This window comes from Cynocephalus volans, chromosome 3 (genome assembly GCF_027409185.1).
Source record: "Cynocephalus volans isolate mCynVol1 chromosome 3, mCynVol1.pri, whole genome shotgun sequence".
Lineage (NCBI taxonomy): Eukaryota > Metazoa > Chordata > Mammalia > Dermoptera > Cynocephalidae > Cynocephalus > Cynocephalus volans.
In genome coordinates, this window is record NC_084462.1 from 85,065,799 (window position 1) to 85,085,809 (window position 20,011).

General features: G+C 38.0%; 1 protein-coding gene across 1 annotated transcript in view; it reads left to right on the plus strand.

The window, feature by feature from the left end:
- The window catches only part of WDR72 (WD repeat domain 72), a 196,335-nt gene that overhangs the window by 113,820 nt on the left and 62,504 nt on the right, over window positions 1-20,011 (plus strand). The window contains exon 17 of the mRNA XM_063091708.1: window positions 4,058-4,253. Within this exon, the coding sequence (XP_062947778.1) occupies window positions 4,058-4,253 (196 nt within the window). The remainder of the gene's footprint in view (window positions 1-4,057; window positions 4,254-20,011) is intronic.

Here is a 20,011-nt window from a genome sequence, read left to right on the forward strand (position 1 = left end):
CCCCTGGACAGCCTATCTTTTAAAAGTGAGAATTTTTTTCCCCTTAAAGGCAAAGAATTCCTCAATGAGGAGAAAAATCCTCAAGGAAAGGGATTCAACAGAACATTTGTCCTGAATTACTCTAATCTAAAGATCTTTTGTAGTTGTTCATTTGGCCTTTAAATAAATTTTAATCTGGTTTGGGTATGTTTGGACTAATACACCTTGAAGGTTCTGTGATTCTGCCTCGCACTCCTATGTGAAATTCTGGCAATAGACAAATATTACCAGAGCCCTTACTACCCACTCTATAGCAAGTCCAGTCTTCAGAGTTTTCCTTTCATCTCTGCCAGTAGCCTGGTGCATAACTCTGGGAGATAGATTTAACTTGTTGACTTTTTGTCTTCCTCATATGTAAAATGGGAACGAGAATTCTTGGGCCCTTCAGAACAACAGAGATTCTTGCAAGTATCCCTCTAATGCTTCAATAACCAATCCTCAAACTATAGTTATTCTTTTGAGCCGTTGGTTGAATCCTGTTAACTTGAATTTACTTTTTATGTACTTTAGGAGCAGTAGGTGGTAATGGAATACTTTTGTAAAACAGAGCAAACTCTGACTTCAAAAATTGAGTGTTTACCTTTAAGGGAGGGGGTGAGAGTGAGTTAAATTTACAAATGAATTTGTCCAGAGATTGTCTCTTTTGCTTCTCACACATGAACAGCCAACATAAAAATAAATGCTGGAAACAAAACAAGAAAATTTGGGGGTTGCTAATTTGCATGTTTCTGGCACTGCACTAAAGTTCTTTGGATTTTATAATCTAACAACCGAGAGCGGAAATCATAACAGGCAGAGAGAAGTGTTGCTTTTCCAGGACACACAGCAAAGACATGAAAAGCTAGCATGAGCCAGAGTGTTGGGAAATGCTTGCTTATAACAGAAAATCTGGACACTGGAACAACTAGCAGGACACAGGGGTTCATGTGAGTCTTCATGATCTCATAGTATTTTACAGCACTTTGCTGTTCCAGGGTGTTAGTGATATACCATTAAAATTTTTTAGCTTGCCTATGGCACAGTAATACTTCTAGTTATAAGGTTACAGCCCAAATTTGTGGCTGACTGTTACCAGCCAATGGATTTGTAAACCTTATTTTGAAGCTCTACACATTCTCTCATAAAAAAGTGCAATACTTTGCATATCTACCTTTTCCGAGAAATGTATTTATGTGCATGTGGAAGACAGTTTTATAGCCGTAGTGCTCAATTCTAGCTCATTATTAAAATCACAAAGTTGTATAAAATACTATATAAAAATTTTATATTTTGTTGGGAGAAAATTCTATCCCTACTGACATTTATATAATTTATCTACTATATTTATGTACTGGAGAGACTCAAGTATTGATAGCTATAAACTATCAATAAATTATACTTTCCACAGTTTATACTTTTAAAGTGTGCAGAATCTATTTCAATTCCATTAGCATTTATTTAGCACCTAGTGTATATGAGATACTGTCATAATGTTATTACATGCTTATAAGACATAGCCTTTCCCTCTGGATGGGAGCAATGCTGACTTTGCTTTCACACTGAGCCTAAAGTATATATTTTGAGTTTGTTTGTAATTGGGTATGTGCCATTCAGTATTCACTTTTAACTTTTGTGGCTCTGAGTATCCTACTTATTATGGTTAATATATTTTATTCCACTATTATTTCTGTTCCCCATGTTTTTAAATGATACTAATATTGACTATTCGTGTAATATGCATTTGCAGTGACACCTAGGTAAAAAAAAAAAAAAGTCAACCGTTAAAAAAATGTGAATTCATGACATGTAAACCCAATAATTAGAAATGTTAAATGAAATTGCATAAATCACTGTATACTTTTAAGAAAGAATGATGATGAAAGTTGTTATAGGATATTCTATCCAGTGGGATGGACGACATTTTATGTGTGCTCCTCAGAGGTGAGAATCATGATCCTAGTGTGAGGGACAGTCATGGCCCAAGGATGCCAAATGGCCAAACTGCCCATTCGAGGGATATGCCATACTCTGGATACATTGTGAATCTAAGGATATCCTCCAGCATCCTCCTTGATTGATAGATACGGACAGAGCAATTTCCACACAGTGTTCTGTTATTGAAAGCTGTCATCCTAACCTCTCTCAGTATCACGGACTGTTTTATATGTGAGGACATGAAGTTTCAGAGAAGTTTGTGACTTGCCTAAGGTTGCATTTATAGTAACTGTCCTAGTTAGAATGGAAACTCAAGCTTTCTCACTTCTGGCCCAGAGTTCTTTTTACTACAATATCCACATCTTGGAATCAGTGCTGTCAGATAACACGTATGACAATATTAAAATGAAATAAATTCAGTGTTATAAAATAGTTCATCATGAGTAATTAATACGATATATCCCATCATGTGGTATATGTAAATCAGCATGGTTTACCAATATCGTCATGTATAGTAGTATATATTAGTAAATACCATATACAGTGGTTTATATTATATGTCTCATCACATGGTAGATATTAATAGGCATGATTCACCAGCATCATGATATGCAGAACTTTATGTTAGAGTCATGATACATAATAGATATTACAATGCTGAATATCTCATCACACAGTATTCATCTGTAAGCATTATTTGCTTGTACCGTGGTTCGCAGTACTGCATGTTAGTAAACATGGTGCGCAACAGGAAAATCATACCATCCGTTAGCCTTTTTTTCACTCCCTAATCAACCATTCTAATGTGAGCTGGATGAGGATAGGGGATAATCAGCAATCAGGAAGCTGTTCTCGTTCTCTTGGGAAGCTTCCTATATTTGAAAGTCAGGGGCCCAGCTCCTTTTGCCCCTGTAGATCTACCATCAGCATAGGCTTTCTGGGTTTTCCTGGAGCCTAAAGGTCTCACATGACACATAAAAGAGACTGAATAAATGTTCAGATGAATACATGTTCTGTTTTGGGCCACGGCATCTCTAGATTACCATTCTCCGTTGGTGTTGTCCCAAATCCCTAATTCTAGGCATCCTTGAGGATAGACTGGATATAATGGAGAGGGGGCAGTGATGGTTGTGGAACGTGGGTCATCTTGACAGAGGGCAGGCTTCTGAGGGGAAAAGGAGCAGGCACTTGGATGTGGCTTTATGAAAGGTTTAACTGTCAGCCAGAGAAGGATAATGAGAAGGTGTCCCAAATCTGCTTAGAGCATTGGTGTCCTTCCTTTTCTCTCCCTGGTTCAGCCCGTGGCTTTCCCTGGGCTCTACCTAATTACTGGAGCTGGCTTCATCTCTTGCCAGGAAGAGGCCTAGGCAAACTGTTACTAGCATTGCACTGAGAAGTATGGGTACAGAATCTTGGGAAGACATGTACTATAAAGGACATAGAATCAGGGGTCGGAAGTCCTGTCCACCAACTCTGTGTAACCTTGGGATGTCATGCCCCAGTTTCTTCATTCTAAAAATGAAGGTATTTGATTAGGTGCTCTGTGACAAGCATTCACCCTTCCACCACCAACCACAGGTCCTTGACTGGGTATGCACAACAATCAGAAAGGGTACCTTATGGCATTTTAATCCATATAAAACCACATATGCACACACAGTTTAGTGAGATTTATTATTAACATCCTTTCTTTAACCTTCTTTATTAAATGTAGTTTAAATTTAGTATTTTGAGCTAAATAGTGCTTTAGAGCTAGATATAGTTTGAGGAACTATGTCTTGTCTTTAAAAGCAAAATGTTATATTCAAATTATTTTTTTATCTTATGGTAAAAATGAAAATAACTTAGTTAGGAGAAAGAATTGAAAACTCCTCTCAAGTATCCTTTTAGAACCTCTTGCATTTTCAAAAGAACAGTGTGAAAGTTTGAGTGCCAGTTCTCACTGTCCACATTTTAATTGTTTTAGAGGCTAGTTTTAGTGGAACAGAGCTTTATCATTTATGGAAAAGCTGTTCAAATCAAAATGCCAGGCTTTGGATATTTTGCAAGACCCCCCAAGCATTTGTAATAATTCTAAGAATAATTCATGAAAAAAACTTTACAGGTAACTGAAGCAATACAAGCTGTTCTCTTGGCGGAAGTTCAACAGCACATGAAGACTTTGAGAAAGATACCAATCAATAGTCAACCAGTGTCCATGACAGAGAATGGTCACTGTGAGATGATGCAGATCCTGCCAAAGATGGAGTGGGCCAAGGAACAAGAGTTACAGTGTATTAGAATCACTTTACCTCTGCAAAGTAAGTACAAAATTTATTGGCATGCTTTTTCAACAGAACTTTTCTACTGCTTGGAACGTGTTGAGAATATGAGTTCACAATATATCATTTCTGTGAGAACCAAGCCAAGTGCCCTGTTTCTGACCTATTTTGCTATCAATTTCCTCTTAACAACTGTCAAGTTTTTAAAGAACTTCTTGATTCTATTATAATCGTAAATATTTTCTAGAAAAAAGTTTATATTATAACTATGTTTTGAAGCTAAGAGATTAAAAATGAAAACAGGATTAACAGTAATACCTTCATGGCATGTATTACAAGAACACCCTAATAATAATGGGTCCTAAATTTGTTTTTATTTTGTACCTTCATAGTAGTCATGTGCCAATTTTTCTTTTCTGGGAATAAGAAATATCATACAGAAAATTATACTGGTTTTATAGCTGGACCATTTGGTTTTATAACAAACTTCATCATTGTAACTTCATGATGATAATGTTTATGGTTTATGGCTAGCAAGTGAAACTAAATTTATGCTGTAAAATGTTACCTGATTTTTTTAGCCTTTTAGCTGTGACTTTAAAAGAGAAATAAAAACACTAAAAGAAATGTAACGGCACATTTAATTTCAACTTTATTAGTAAAGTTTTCATGAATAGATTAATTTATAGTGTAACTAAATTCATCTTTTTGTCAGGAAAACATGTTAAAAATTTACATATTATTCTGGGTTGTTAAATTGTCAGGTGCCTGTTCAGTTCTCACAAAGGGATTTTCTTTTTATGTATTTGGGACTCAGATAAATGTTGCTATGTTTAAAATGTTAACTCTTCGAACAGGTGTCCTTCTTGAAAATGTATTATTATTATTTCTTCTCATTATTTTTATGAGATTACTGACTGGAGTGTGTTATGTAGTAAGAGATGAAGAGATGTATTCAGTGAAGTCCAGTGATCAAAATAGGTAGAACATTTCCTAATGCCAGGACAGTCACTGTTGGTGGTTAATTCAGTAAAGAATTTGATAAAGCTAGATGCTATTGCAAGTCATTGGTTTGTTTGCATGTTTGTTTGTTTTCCAGAAATTAGCTTTAATTATATGGTAAATTTACCTTTATTTTTTACTACATAATCATAGTTGTATTACACCTTTCAAGCAAGAAGTGGATAATTCCTTCTAAATTAATTTTCAGTGACTACATTTGAATTCTTGATTTATATGGAGAGTGATCCATAGTGTAATTGGTAGATTTCTTCCAATTCTCCGAAGATAGCTAGTGTCATTTATCATATGTTAACTCTCATTAGGTGGCATTTCTGAGCCTTATCCCTGATCTTGAGAGTCAACCTTATTCATTGGTCTTTTCTGGATAAGAAATTCTTGGTAAGCTATCAATGTAAAAATTTAGATGTTTTTTGCTGTCACATGACTTACTTTAAAGTTCAGATTGGGCCCAGTTCTGTCCCCAGTTCTTTCTCAGGCATAAGAGCTGCTGCTACTATAGAGTTTAGTCTTATTGTGAGTAAAGATATTTGGATTTTAAGTTTGGAATTAACTATCTTTTGGTCCATTATTGAATGATTCTTTCTTTGCCTATGGTAAAAGAAAATATAGGGTTAATTTGTGATAGAAATTGGAACACCAAAATATTAAAGCTACTTTATATGTTGGTGGATGAAATTTAGAATATTTTATTTAAAAGAAGAATAACATATTCACACAATGCTGAGCATATATTTTCTTGAGAAATACTACCTGCAGAAAAATATTAATTGTGATTGCAATTAAATAGGAAGCACATAACATGCATAGAAGAGGAAAATATCCAAGCAATATTTTATTAAATATTAATATTTCCCTTTATCCCCTTAGGAAAAGACTTATTTTCTTTTTTCTTTTTTTTTTTTTTTCTCATTTCTTTTCTAGCTCTTTATTTATTTTTTTTTTTTAAATTTTATTTTGTCGATATACATTGTAGCTGATTATTTCTTCCCATCACCAAAACCTCCCTCCCTTCTCCCTCCCCCCTTCCCCCCCGACAATGTCCTTTCTGTTTGCTTGTTGTATCAACTTCAAATAATTGTGGTTGTTATATCTTCTTCCCCCCCCCCCCGGTTTGTGTGTGTGTGTGTATGTGTGTGTGTGAATTTATATATTAATTTTTAGCTCCCTCCAATAAGTGAGAACATGTGGTATTTCTCTTTCTGTGCCTGACTTGTTTCACTTAATATAATTCTCTCAAGGTCCATCCATGTTGTTGCAAATGGCAGTATTTCATTCGTTTTTATAGCTGAGTAGTATTCCATTGTGTAGATGTACCACATTTTCCGTATCCACTCATCTGATGATGGGCATTTGGGCTGGTTCCAACTCTTGGCTATTGTAAAGAGTGCTGCGATGAACATTGGGGAACAGGTATACCTTCGACTTGATGATTTCCATTCCTCTGGGTATATTCCCAACAGTGGGATGGCTGGGTCGTATGGTAGATCTATTTGCAATTGTTTAAGGAACCTCCATACCATTTTCCATAGAGGCTGCACCATTTTGCAGTCCCACCAACAATGTATGAGAGTTCCTTTTTCTCCGCAGCCTCGCCAGCATTTATCGTTCATAGTCTTTTGGATTTTAGCCATCCTAACTGGGGTTAGATGGTATCTCAATGTGGTTTTGATTTGCATTTCCCGGATGCTGAGTGATGTTGAGCATTTTTTCATATGTCTGTTGGCCATTTGGATATCTTCCTTAGAGAAATGCCTACTTAGCTCTTTTGCCCATTTTTTAATTGGGTTGCTTGTTTTCTTCTTGTAAAGTTGTTTGAGTTCCTTATATATTCTGGATATTAATCCTTTGTCAGATGTATATTTTGCAAATATTTTCTCCCACTCTGTTGGTTGTCTTTTAACTCTTTTAATTGTTTCTTTTGCTGTGCAGAAGCTTTTTAGTTTGATATAATCCCATTTGTTTATTTTTCCTTTGGTTGCCCGTGCTTTTGGGGTCGTATTCATGAAGTCTGTGCCCAGTCCTATTTCCTGAAGTGTTTCTCCTATGTTTTCTTTAAGAAGTTTTATTGTCTCAGGGTGTATATTTAAATCCTTAATCCATTTTGAGTTGATTTTAGTATACGGTGAGAGGTGTGGATCTAGTTTCATTCTCCTGCATATTGATATCCAGTTATCCCAGCACCACTTGCTGAAGAGGCAGTCCCTTCGCCACTGAATAGGCTTGGTGCCTTTGTCAAAGATCAGATGGCAGTAAGTGTGTGGGTTGATTTCTGGATTCTCTATTCTATTCCATTGGTCAGTGTGTCTGTTTTTATGCCAGTACCATACTGTTTTGGTTATTATAGCTTTGTAGTATAGCTTAAAGTCAGGTAGTGTTATGCCTCCAGCTTTATTTTTTTTGCTGAGCATTGCTTTGGCTATTCGTGGTCTTTTATTGTTCCATATAAATGTCTGAATAGTTTTTTCCATTTCTGAGAAAAATGTCTTTGGAATTTTGATGGGGATTGCATTGAATTTGTATATCACTTTGGGTAGTATGGACATTTTCACTATGTTGATTCTTCCAATCCAAGAGCATGGAATATCTTTCCATCTTCTTGTATCCTCTCTAATTTCTCTCAGCAGTGGTTTGTAGTTCTCATTATAGAGATTTTTCACCTCCTTGGTTAACTCAATTCCTAAGTATTTTATTTTTTTGGTGGCTATTGTAAATGGGCAGGCTTTCTTGATTTCTCGTTCTGCATGTTCACTATTGGAGAAAAGAAATGCTACTGATTTTTGTGTGTTGATTTTGTATCCTGCTACTGTGCTGAAATCATTTATCAATTCCAACAGTTTTTTTGTAGAGGTTTTAGGCTGTCCGATATATAGGATCATGTCATCTGCAAACAGGGACAGTTTGACTTCATCTTTTCCAATCTGGATGCCCTTTATTTCCTTCTCTTCTCTGATTGCTCTGGCTAGTACTTCCAACACTATGTTGAATAGAAGTGGTGAGAGTGGGCATCCTTGTCTAGTGCCTGTTCTTAAAGGAAAAGCTTTCAGCTTTTCCCCATTCAGGATGATATTGGCAGTGGGTTTGTCATATATGGCTTTAATTATGTTGAGATACTTTCCCTCTATACCTAACTTATAGAGGGTCTTTGTCATGAATGAGTGCTGAACTTTATCAAATGCTTTTTCAGCATCTATAGAGATGATCATATGGTCCTTGTGTTTGAGTTTATTAATATGGTGTATCACATTTATTGATTTGCGTATGTTGAACCAACCTTGCATCCCTGGGATGAATCCCACTTGATCGTGATGAATAATTTTTCGTATGTGTTGCTGTATTCTGTTTGCTAGTATTTTAGTGAGGATTTTTGCATCTATATTCATCAAGGATATCGGCCTGTAGTTTTCTTTTTTGGTTATATCTTTACCTGGTTTTGGTATCAGGATGATGTTTGCTTCATAGAATGAGTTTGGGAGATTTGCATCCGTTTCAATCTTTTGGAATAGTTTGTAAAGAATCGGTGTCAATACCTCTTTGAATGTTTGGTAAAATTCTGCTGTGAATCCATCTGGTCCTGGGCTTTTCTTTGTTGGGAGCCTTCTGATAACAGCTTCAATCTCCTTTATTGTTATTGGTCTGTTCAAATTTTCTACGTCTTCACGGTTCAGTTTTGGGAGCTTGTGTGTGTCCAGAAATTTATCCATTTCCTCCAGATTTTCAAATTTGTTGGCATATAGTTGTTTATAGTAGTCTCGAATGATTCCTTGTATTTCAGATGAATCAGTTGTAATATCGCCTTTTTCATTTCTAATTTTGGTTATTTGAGTCTTCTCTCTTCTTTTTTTTGTTAGCCATGCTAATGGTTTGTCAATTTTATTTATCTTTTCAAAAAACCAACTTTTTGATTCGTTGATCTTTTGAATTGTTTTTTGGTTTTCCATTTCATTCAGTTCTGCTCTGATCTTAATGATTTCTTTCCGTCTGCTAACTTTAGGATTGGATTGTTCTTGTTTTTCTAGTTCTTTAAGGTGAAGTGTTAGGTTGTTCACTTGCCATCTTTCCATTCTTCTGAAGTGAGCATTTAATGCAATAAATTTTCCCCTCAATACTGCTTTTGCAGTATCCCACAGGTTTTGGTATGATGTATCATTGTTTTCATTAGTTTCAATAAACTTTTTGATTTCCTGCTTGATTTCTTCTTGGACCCATATGTCATTAAGTAGAATGCTGTTTAATTTCCATGTGTTTGTATAGTTTCCAGAGTTTTGTTTGTTATTAATTTCTAGTTTTAATCCATTGTGGTCTGAGAAGATACATGGGATAATTCCAATTTTTTTGAATTTATTGAGACTTGATTTGTGACCTAATATGTGATCTATCCTGGAGAATGATCCATGTGCTGATGAGAAGAATGAATATTCTGAGGTTGTTGGGTGGAATGTTCTGTAGATATCTGCCAATTCCAATTGGTCTAGAGTCTTGTTTAGATCTTGTGTTTCTCTACTGATTCTTTGCCTAGATGATCTGTCTAATATTGACAGTGGAGTGTTCAGGTCCCCTGCTATTATGGTATTAGTGTCTATTTCCTTCTTTAGGTCTAATAGAGTTTGTTTTATAAATCTGGCTGCTCCAACATTGGGTGCGTACATATTTATGATTGTTATGTCTTCTTGATGGATCAGTCCTTTTATCATTAAGTAGTGTCCCTCATTGTCTCTTTTTATGGTTTTTAGTTTAAAGTCTATTTTGTCAGATATAAGAATAGCCACTCCAGCTCGTTTTTCTTTTCTGTTTGCATGGTAAATCTTTTTCCATCCTTTCACTCTTAGTCTGTGTGAATCTTTATGGGTGAGGTGGGTCTCTTGTAGGCAGCATATAGTTGGGTCCTGCTTTTTGATCCAGTCAGCCAGTCTGTGTCTTTTAATTGGGGAATTTAAGCCTTTAACATTAAGAGTTGTTATTGAAAGGTGTTGATTTATTCCTAGCATTTTATTGGTTGTTTGGTTGTCTTAGGTGTCTTTTGTTCCTTGCTTTCTGATTTACTGTTTGGTTTCTTTGTTTGTTGGTTCCTTAGGTTGTAGATAGTGTTTTTGTTAGCTTGTTTTCTCTTCATGAATGCCATTTTTATTGTACTAGCGGGTTTAGATTTTTCTTAGGTTTTTATGGCAGTGGTAGTTATTTTTCAGGAACCAAACCCAGTACTCCCTTGAGGATTTCTTGTAAGGGTGGTCTTGTGGTAGTGAACTCCCGCAGTTTTTGTTTGTCTGAGAAATATACTATTTGCCCCTCATTTCGGAAGGATAGCCTTGCAGGGTAGAGTATTCTTGGCTGGCAATCTTTGTCTTTTAGTATTTTGAAAATATCATCCCATTCCTTTCTAGCTTTTAGGGTTTGTGATGAAAAGTCTGATGTTAACCTGATTGGGGCTCCCTTATAGGTGATTTGACGCTTCTCTCTTGCAGCTTTTAAGATTCTCTCTTTGTCTCTGAGTTTTGCCAATTTGACTATGATATGTCTTGGAGAAGGCCTTTTTGGGTTGAATACATTTGGAGATCGTTGAGCTTCCTGGATCTGAAGATCTGTGATTTTTCCTATACCTGGGAAGTTTTCTGCCACTATTTTGTTGAATATGTTTTCAATGGAATCTCCATTTTCCTCCCCTTCTGGAATACCCATGACTCGGATATTTGAGCGCTTGAGGTTGTCTGATATCTCTCTCAGATTTTCTTCCATGTCCTTGATTCTTTTTTCTTTCTTTTTGTCTGCTTGTGTTATTTCAAACAGCCCATCTTCAAGTTCAGAGGTTCTCTCTTCAACTTCGACAAGCCTGCTGGTTAAACTCTCCGTTGTGTTTTTTATTTCGCTGAATAACTTCTTCAGTTCAGCAAGTTCTGCTACATTTTTTTTCAGGACATTGATTTCCTTGTATATTTCCTCTTTCAGATCCTGTATACTTTTCCTCATTTCATCATGATGTCTAGCTGAGTTTTCTTGTATCTCATTCAGTTTCCTTAGAATTATCACTCTAAATTCCTTGTCAGTTATTTCAAGGGCTTCTTGTTCTATAGGATCTAGAGTATGAGATTTATTAACTTTTGGTGGTGTACTTTCTTGATTTTTTGTATTTCTGGTGTCTTTTTTTTGGTGTTTATTCATTGTGGCAGGGGGTTTCACAGTCCACCGGTTTGAGACTAATGACTAACTAGGATGTTGCTGTGGTTGCCAATTTGGTATGGCTCCCGCCGTGACTGCTCAGTTGGCCTCTAGTGTCTTGTGTGTGTGGTTGCCTCGGGTCTTGGGCTTCTCCGGGGATCCACCTTTCTGGTCAGCTTTTACTCTGCTGGGCTGGTGGATCACGCACCACAGGGTGTGTGATCTCTGTTGAGCTTTCACTTCCTGTGCAGGACTTCTCCCCGTTCCGTGTGCTCTGGCCCAGGCTGTTAGATCATGCAGTGGCGACCCCACCGGGTGTGTGGTTTCTGTCGAGTCTCCGCCTCCCTGGCCGCACGTCTCCCCCCTCTGTGCACACTGTGCTGGGCTGGGGTGTGTCTTCTGCACCCCTCGTCTATCAGCTGGGCCTTCAAGACCCTGCTCAGCACCGCCTCGCCCAGGAAGTCTACCAGGTTTCTGCTAGGCACAGACGACCGGTCTCTCTGGGTGCCTTTGTAGCACTGTGTAGATCTTTCTCGGGTCTTGTTCACCTTTGTATCCCCCCGGTATAAACCGAGTCTAGTGCCCGCCTGCAGCCTGCTCTCCGGCAGGTTCTAGCGGACCTGGGAACTCTCCTACCACACTATTCCCAACCAGAAATTCGTTAGGCTTTTTTCCAAACTGGTGGTCGCAGAGATGGTATCTGCCTCCCAGTAACAGGAAGTTTACCGGGCCGGAGTCCAGGGTGTGGTGGAGTGACAGTCGGCCCGCCCGTATTTCCTAGCCCTCCCAACACTGGTCGGGACGCCCCACACCCCCAGCCCCGCCAGAGAACCGAGGGAGTGGGAGAGGAGGCCGGCCCGCAGGGTCCGGAAAGCCCCGCGCCAGGCCAAGCAAATGGGCTCAGTGATGGCCGATCAGGGCGGAGCTGCCCGCACCTGGGAAAATGGAGGCAGCACTGGGGCAGTGAGTGGCCTGGTGGTGCAGGCGGGAGCCGGGTGGGCAACCACCCCCCGAACAGAGCTGTGCCAGGGATCACTCACAGTGCTGTGCCAGGTCGGGTGTTCGCTCTCTGTCTCTGGTTTGTTGCCTTCCGTGTTCTCGGTGCTGCCGCCTCGGGCTGTTCAGTCGCGGCGCCGCTCGGGCGCTCCCAGGAATCTTCTTTAATGCCGGCCTGAAACCTCGAATCCTGAATAGGGCAGCTGGCCGCCTTCAGTGCGGCCCCAGCCTCCGGGATCCTGGCTGCATCCACAGCAGCCCTGGCGCCGTGTTCCCTGTTTCAAGACTCGCTTTTGCAGCTAAGAATCAGTTCTTTTCCTGCTCCATACTTCAAAGCTGTTGCCGGTAAATGAGGCAGCCTCTCCTGCCGGGGGCAAAGTGGCGTTGAGCCCCCACGACCGGCCAGCAGCAGCAGTCCTCCCTTAAGAGATGGCCAGAGGAAGGTCCACAAGTTTCCCGGCTGCCTGAGGCCCAGTGGCCACCTTATCCACCTCAGCTACTCCGCGCCAGCCGCCGCAGCCGCCGCCATCTTGAAACTCCCCAAAGACTTATTTTCTTAAACTATTCAGAAAAACTTAGTAAAATTACAGGAAAAGTTTGTAGATGTTCATTACAGTGGTGTGTACTATATTACTTGATGGGATTTTAAAAAACAAAAACAAAAACAAAAAGCTATTTTCTTTGTTTCACATGTCCTAAGACAAAGTTTAAGGAGATGTTTGTAGGTGCTATTCTCTGGGGGAGAGAATTCCTCAAATTTCATGGGCAAATTTACTTAGCCCAAGTGTCATTGCAACATATATCATTTTACCAAACATTCTTATGATAAATGGTATGTGTTGCTTAATTTTATCAGGTCCTCGTTCATTTGTCCTCCGTGAGCCACCCCCACCCCACCTTTTCCTAGTTTACTTTTTGTTTCTTGGGTTTTTAGTGATACATCTTACTTGTAAATCATTTAGAAAGTAAAGATGATTGTTTTGTTATACATAGATACTCAGAAGCTTCTTTTATTCTAGGGCAGAGTATATATGGTTTATCAGCATTTTGGTGGTATGGTAATAATAGGTCATAAGGAAAAAACAATAACAGCAACCATTATTGAGTACTTAATGCACTCCAGCACCAAGCTAAGTACTTCATGAATGTCGTCTCACTTTTAGGTTCTCACATAATCCACATAACCCCTAAGACTTTGCTTCCAAAGTTTGGACCCTTTGTGTACACGACTTCACAGTTTTTTAAATGTTCATGGAAATGAAGTTTCAAAGTACAACTGACAAGAACTATTCTCTCATAAGGAGAGATTCCCATGGTTCTACCTAGGTTTGTTCTGAGAAATTACCTCTTACAATTTTTTATTTGACATATTAATTTTATATCTTCCTCATATACATAAAAATAAAGTGCTAAAATAAATTTAAAAAGTAAGTCCATCACTACATCTGCTCTCTTAAATGCCACCAGTCATGTGCATCTGGTACTATGAGACATACTTCCCATTATTATTTAACTTTTCAAAATGAATAGACTGGGTTATGTGTCTTGCCTACAGTCACAAAATTACTAAAAGCAGGGAAACAAACCCAGGTATTCTCTTAAACACTGTGCTCTTATCCAGTAAGTTATATTCTCCATACTGCCAGCATGAAGGACATTTGCCCTGAATCAGCTTGATCTAAAAATTGAATAATTTATTGAGTGATTTTCTTATATATTCATCCTTCTCTCATAAATCAGACTTTCTATTACTGAAGAAAATGCAGAGGATTCAATCATTGCCATGTCAGCCTTCATAATGAAGAAAATCACCAGGTTTCTGGAACTATTTGCATGAGAAGCATCTAGAAAGCAATGTAAATCAAATGAAGTGAGAGTTAAAGCACAATGTGTGTTGAACTCTATAATTTTGTATCTTATTTACTTTTTCAGTGTTTTCACTGGTTACATTTCATAGCGTGTATTTTATGTGAGGTCTTAATATTCGTGTGTGGGTGTTTTATAGGACAATGGTAGATTTTATCTGAGTTAATATTTTTACAGTGATTATGGTGCTATCTTCCTTGAATCTCTTTATTAAGAAATTGTATAATTAACACATTTGAGCCTCAGATTCAATGCTTTAAGAACAGCAATGGTTTCTATTATTAAAATGAATTTGAAAGTTATTTCCCTTTACTTTTTTAAAAAAAATTTACTTGGGTCTGTTTAAACAAGTACTCTAAATTGTTCCATTAAATAAATTGGTTGAAATAGAAATGGAGGCTTTGTAGATAAAACTGTCACCTTGGAATTATTGGCTGAATTTAAATTTCATGTTGAACTGTGTGGTTGTGAAGATGATGCATCAAATATGGGTATTGCAAATAATCTTTCCTACATCCATTGTTTCCAAAGGCTTATCTAGAAAGTTAAATAATAAAAAGGTGCTTTTTTGTTTAAATGAAACCAGGCATTTGTTGTAAATCCCGGAAATAAACATCCATTCAACAGAAAAGTTTTGGTGGTCCTGCATTGCAGAAGTATGGGCTTGGGGCAGGCTTCCTCTGCTAGCTGAGCTACTCAGAAGGAAATCTGTCTAGTTGTGGCAAGCTTTGGAACACAGTTGACTACCTCACAGGGAAACTCTTCCCTGTATTTATCTATAGCAAATGCATCTTCTTTCATCCACTGTAAGTTCTTCAGGCCTTAGTGAGAAGGCCAGTGAGTTCTTCTTTATGTCCACAGAAGTCATTTAGGAAAGGTCTGTGTGATACAAGGGAGCAAGGAGCAGAGAAGTAATGGGGGGTGCATCATAGGAAGCCTGTGTGTGTCATTGTGAGGTCTTGGGCTTTCTATCTAAGTGAGCAGACAAGCAGTACATATTTTAAAAGGGTCACATTACCCGTGGTTTAGGGGCCACAACAGTGATAATGGATTGACTCTGGTGTCTTGACTTGATTCTCTTGTCGGGTGGTGCAGTGTCGCATGCAGTATTCCAGGTACACTGAAGCAACAGCAGAAAACCCACTCAACAAAAGGCTGCCCCTCGTGTGCTTAGTTTCAAGTACCTGTTAAGGTGATATACAGATTTTATTTTTGAGTTCTAACTAAACTAATCCCCAGAAAATGGACAAGAGATTTAAAGGTTTCCTGCCAAGAAACAACGGATTGAAGATAATACTAAATAACGCATGCTCAAGCAAACAAAATGTAATTGTCATTGCCGAACTTATCTTATGCTGCATCAGGAAGTATATACATGGGTGTGTGTGTGTGTGAGTGTGTGCGCGCGTGTGCATTAATTTTCTCCTTTTGAAATTTCTATTTTTGTGTATATTTATAATGGATATAATATCGATACACTAATAGTATGTATATCCTTTATAAACAAATATACATATGTTTGTGGTTCTCCTCTTTGTTTTTTTATACATGAAAATGTCCCAACCATAGCTTTGGGTGGATTGAGCTAGGAAGGTAGGATTGAGCAGATATGATAGACTGTTGGTTAAGCAGGGTTGGTGACTTGATATTCTGCATTGCACAGTGCCTTATCTCCAAAACTTTAAATAAATCTTCATGCATCATTCCTCTATGTCATTTTCTCTATGCCTCTATGCACTGAACTAAGAGTTGGGGTATCCAGAGAACAAACTGGAATTCCCCAGTTGGGAATACAAACTAGCATCAAGTTAACCATAAAAATGTGTCAGAAGCCACAGCAGAGGCTATGAGAGCACATCACCTTGGCACCTAATACTATCTTTGGGTGTCAAGAAGCCTTCTTAGAAGAAAAGATGCCTAACCTGAGACTTGAAGGATGAACAGGATTTAACGAAGCAAAAAGTTGGGGTGGAGGAAGGTAGCAGTTTACTAGGATCACCAAAGCCATCTATGGTCTTTTCTTCTTCCTAGGAATAGTCTAAGAAATGCATGAATAAGAAACCTGGACATTAGAGAGAAACCCATATGTCTTTAATTTCTTCTCTGTAGAACATCTGTGTTCTCTTCAAATCTCATTGTGTGAATGCCTTCCTTTCCTAACCCTTAGCCTTCCAGAATAGTAATGACAATGATGGTGGCCATGGTAACAGCTAATACAGATATAGATTAGTTTGTTCTAAGGGCCTCACACACCTTTAAATTAGTCTATCCAGGCAACAGTCCTGTGGGGTAAGGTAATATGATTATACCCATTTTATTGATGAGAAAACAGATACAAAGAAGTTAAGTAACTTGTCCAAGATCTTATTGCCAACAAGTGACAGGTCCAGGAATGAAAGCCAGCCAGTCTGGCTTCAGAATCTGGATTCTCCATCACTCTATGCATGGTCTCCCAATTACCCCAAATTCTCCTTCACTGTCTCTTAATTTAGCAGATATTTACCAAGTGCCTCCTATATGACAGTTACAGAGATACATATTACCCAGTTTGGGGATTACAAAGCAGCAAAACCTCAGATATTTGGCCAGACAGACAGAAAAAAGATTCTGTAGACAAAATCAATAAGCAAATATTGGATACCTAATCTCTACAAAGCTTTGGGTGTAACATTATAAGCTATTCCACAGAAGATGTGCTTAATACTAAAGACTTATTTGGAATATAAACTCATATAAATACAGGTTTTAGTGGTTAAAAATTTTAAAGTTTTACTTCTGGGAACTGGAAATACAATTGATAAATGCTAGAAATGTGAAAGATTTGACATATAAATATTAGTTGAAAGGTTAAAGTTTGGGGGTGTGGGAGAAAGAGAGGAAGAAATTTAAAACTTCATTTTTATAGATTAATTTGAAGAATAGATAAACTTATTTAAATATAAGATATTTATATGTTAGATGAAGACATTTATATATGAAAAGCAAATAAATTACATACTTGTATTTAGCACCTATACATTACATACATTTCATACTTTACATTACATACTTTTCAAAAACACTGTAGTCATTTGGCCTTAATATATGTCTGCCTTATTTTTAGCTCCCTATAAAATTGATGGACAAATTTCATCATTTCCCTTTTGCCCATATCAATTCTTCTGAACTTCTCCGCTGTTTCTGCCCTCTCTGTATCATCTTAAAGATTGCATTGCCTTAGAAAGACTGATAGAGTTCACTACTCTTTTTCCAAAAGTAGTTTCATCTTTCACGGTGATTGAGATTGATGATTTTCATCTTGGCATATGAAGAACTAGAGTATTTCATTGTCCCTTTTTCCTCATGAGCAGTGAGAATGCCAACCTGGCTCAACTGCACAGAGATGGTAGCATCAAGGAACTGAGTTAAATATTTCCTTGGTAACAGTTGTGCAGGCACACTTTATTAATTATTGTCTGCATACCCATTTAAATGTATTGACAAAGAAAAAGTCTAGATTCTGTTGTTGAAATTGATGTGTTTTGCACTTTTGTTCTCCCAAGCGGAGACTGGCCTCCTGACACTGACCCCTCAAGGACAGGTATCAGGTCTATTTATCTTTTCCTCCCATCACCCAAGATGCTCCTTCACCTAATAGCTGGTAATAAGTATTTATTGAGTGGATGGATGAATGGATGGACAGTGGGATAGTTTGTACCGACCATTCAGCCAACTCCTAATTAGTAAGAGAAGGGGGAGACAAGAAAATCAGCTGGTTACTGTTCTTTAGCAGCCAGACACACTGAAATTTGTGTTTTCTAAGAATCATCATTCTAGGAGCATCTAGTGTACACACATCAGGCTCACAAAAACTTAAAAATAGACACATGAAGGAATTTAGTTCATAACCCTCCAGAAGCTTCTCTTTCCTGATGGTTAATTATTGGGCTCTTCACTACTCGTTTTGTCATGATATGCTTTCAGTTTGATGTTTTTAGAGAGCCCCAAGCCTTGCCTGAAACTCCCTTTGCTCCTCATCGAGCTCCAGTTTCTCCGTGGAAGTGCTGAAGGAGTTGCTTCCTCAAATGCTGTTGCCTCAGCGTTTGGAGTCACATCCTGTGTTCTGACCCATCGGCCCCTCTGTCGACTCCTGGCTCATTCCTGATCTCTTGTAACCCATAGCCCTTATGCTGCTAACACAGAACCCTCTTTACAATCTGGCTCACCTGGGTCAGCCTCCTCCCTAATGACTCCGTCCCTACTCTGAGCCTGGGACTTTGTGTAACATTAGTTCCTCCATCAAATGCAATTCCATCAGCCAATATGGCTATGTATTCCCAGTTTTGAAAACAATTTTGGTACAACTAGGGACTAAATTTCTTGAAAGAAAAAGAAGGGATTTTGTGAGCTTTATATTCTCAGCAGATAGTACAGTGTCTAGTACAGGGCAATTGCTAGAGAAACAATGGCTCAAGGAAAAATTATTCATTTGTCCCTGTGCCCTTGGAATATCCCACTCCCTTCAGAATGTTGGTCATCTTGCTGGCTGGAGCCTTATCTCTCCATTTTAATTCTTCAATTTATCTGCCCAGTTTTCAGCCTTGGAACAATTTAAATAACTTTGAAACATCTCTGATTAATCACTTACTATGTGTAAGATTCCATGTTAGGTACTGAGATCTTCAATTGTATCACTTTCTACATCTTTATATGCCCTTCTAAAATAGTATATTACCTGGCACTCTGATTGTTTATTTGCCTTTTTTCCCCACCTCTCAGAACTCATTGAGGGCAAAAGTTGAAACTTATTAGTCTTGTTCTGCTAGCGGTGAATGCACCACATGGCACATGGTGGGTACTCATTAAATGTTTGTTGCCTGAGCAAGCAGATGAGTAACAAATGACAGTGACAGACATGTATCAAAGAACTCTGGTCCAAGGCAGAAAGGAAGAAATGCTAAGTATAACGTTAATAGTCTGTAGCTAGGAAGAGAACAGGAACAGTCATTATAGGGATGATGGCTTTCTTCTAACGTGTTAATCCACAGGCATTTCTTCAAATTTATCTATGTAGTTCAGGAGCAACTTATCTGTTTAGAGAGGCACCAGGAAAAATTAATGCAGACAGGTGTTTGAAAGCAAAAAACAAAGCAGAGTACTTCATTTTCAACTCCCTGAGAATAATCTGCAAGAAATGAAGACAGTTAGTCCAAAGAAGGGTTATAACTTTTTTCTTCCACCTGCTACAGATGAACATGGGCCCTTTATTGATATCTATGCAGGAACACGTGTCCTCTAGCTAGACAGCCCTGCCAATCTGGGAGCAACATAAAGTGCTCCTTCATAGCTGAATATACGTAAGAACATGGTCTATGTGGACACTTCCCCAGCCTCTTAGGTTCCTTCTCATTAGAATGAGGTTTATCTCAAAATTTTAGAAAATTTAATTGTAGTAATTCTCAACTCTCTCAGTCCTAGAGAATAATAACAAGAAAAAATAAAGCCCATGCATGTTCAGTATAGACACAATTTTTTAAAAATATTTTTGATCCATGGTTGGTTGAAGCCACAGATGCTAAACCCATGGATACAGACAGCCAACTGTATTTTGTAATGCTCCCTTTCTAATCCTAAAATGAAATTAGTAAGTAATATAACCTACCTATACATAACTTACATACCATTTAAAGGAAAAAAATAAACAATAAGGAATGTATAATAAAATAATATGTTTAAAAGCCTGAGCATAACTATACTAAAAGATGTAATAAAATGCGGACACA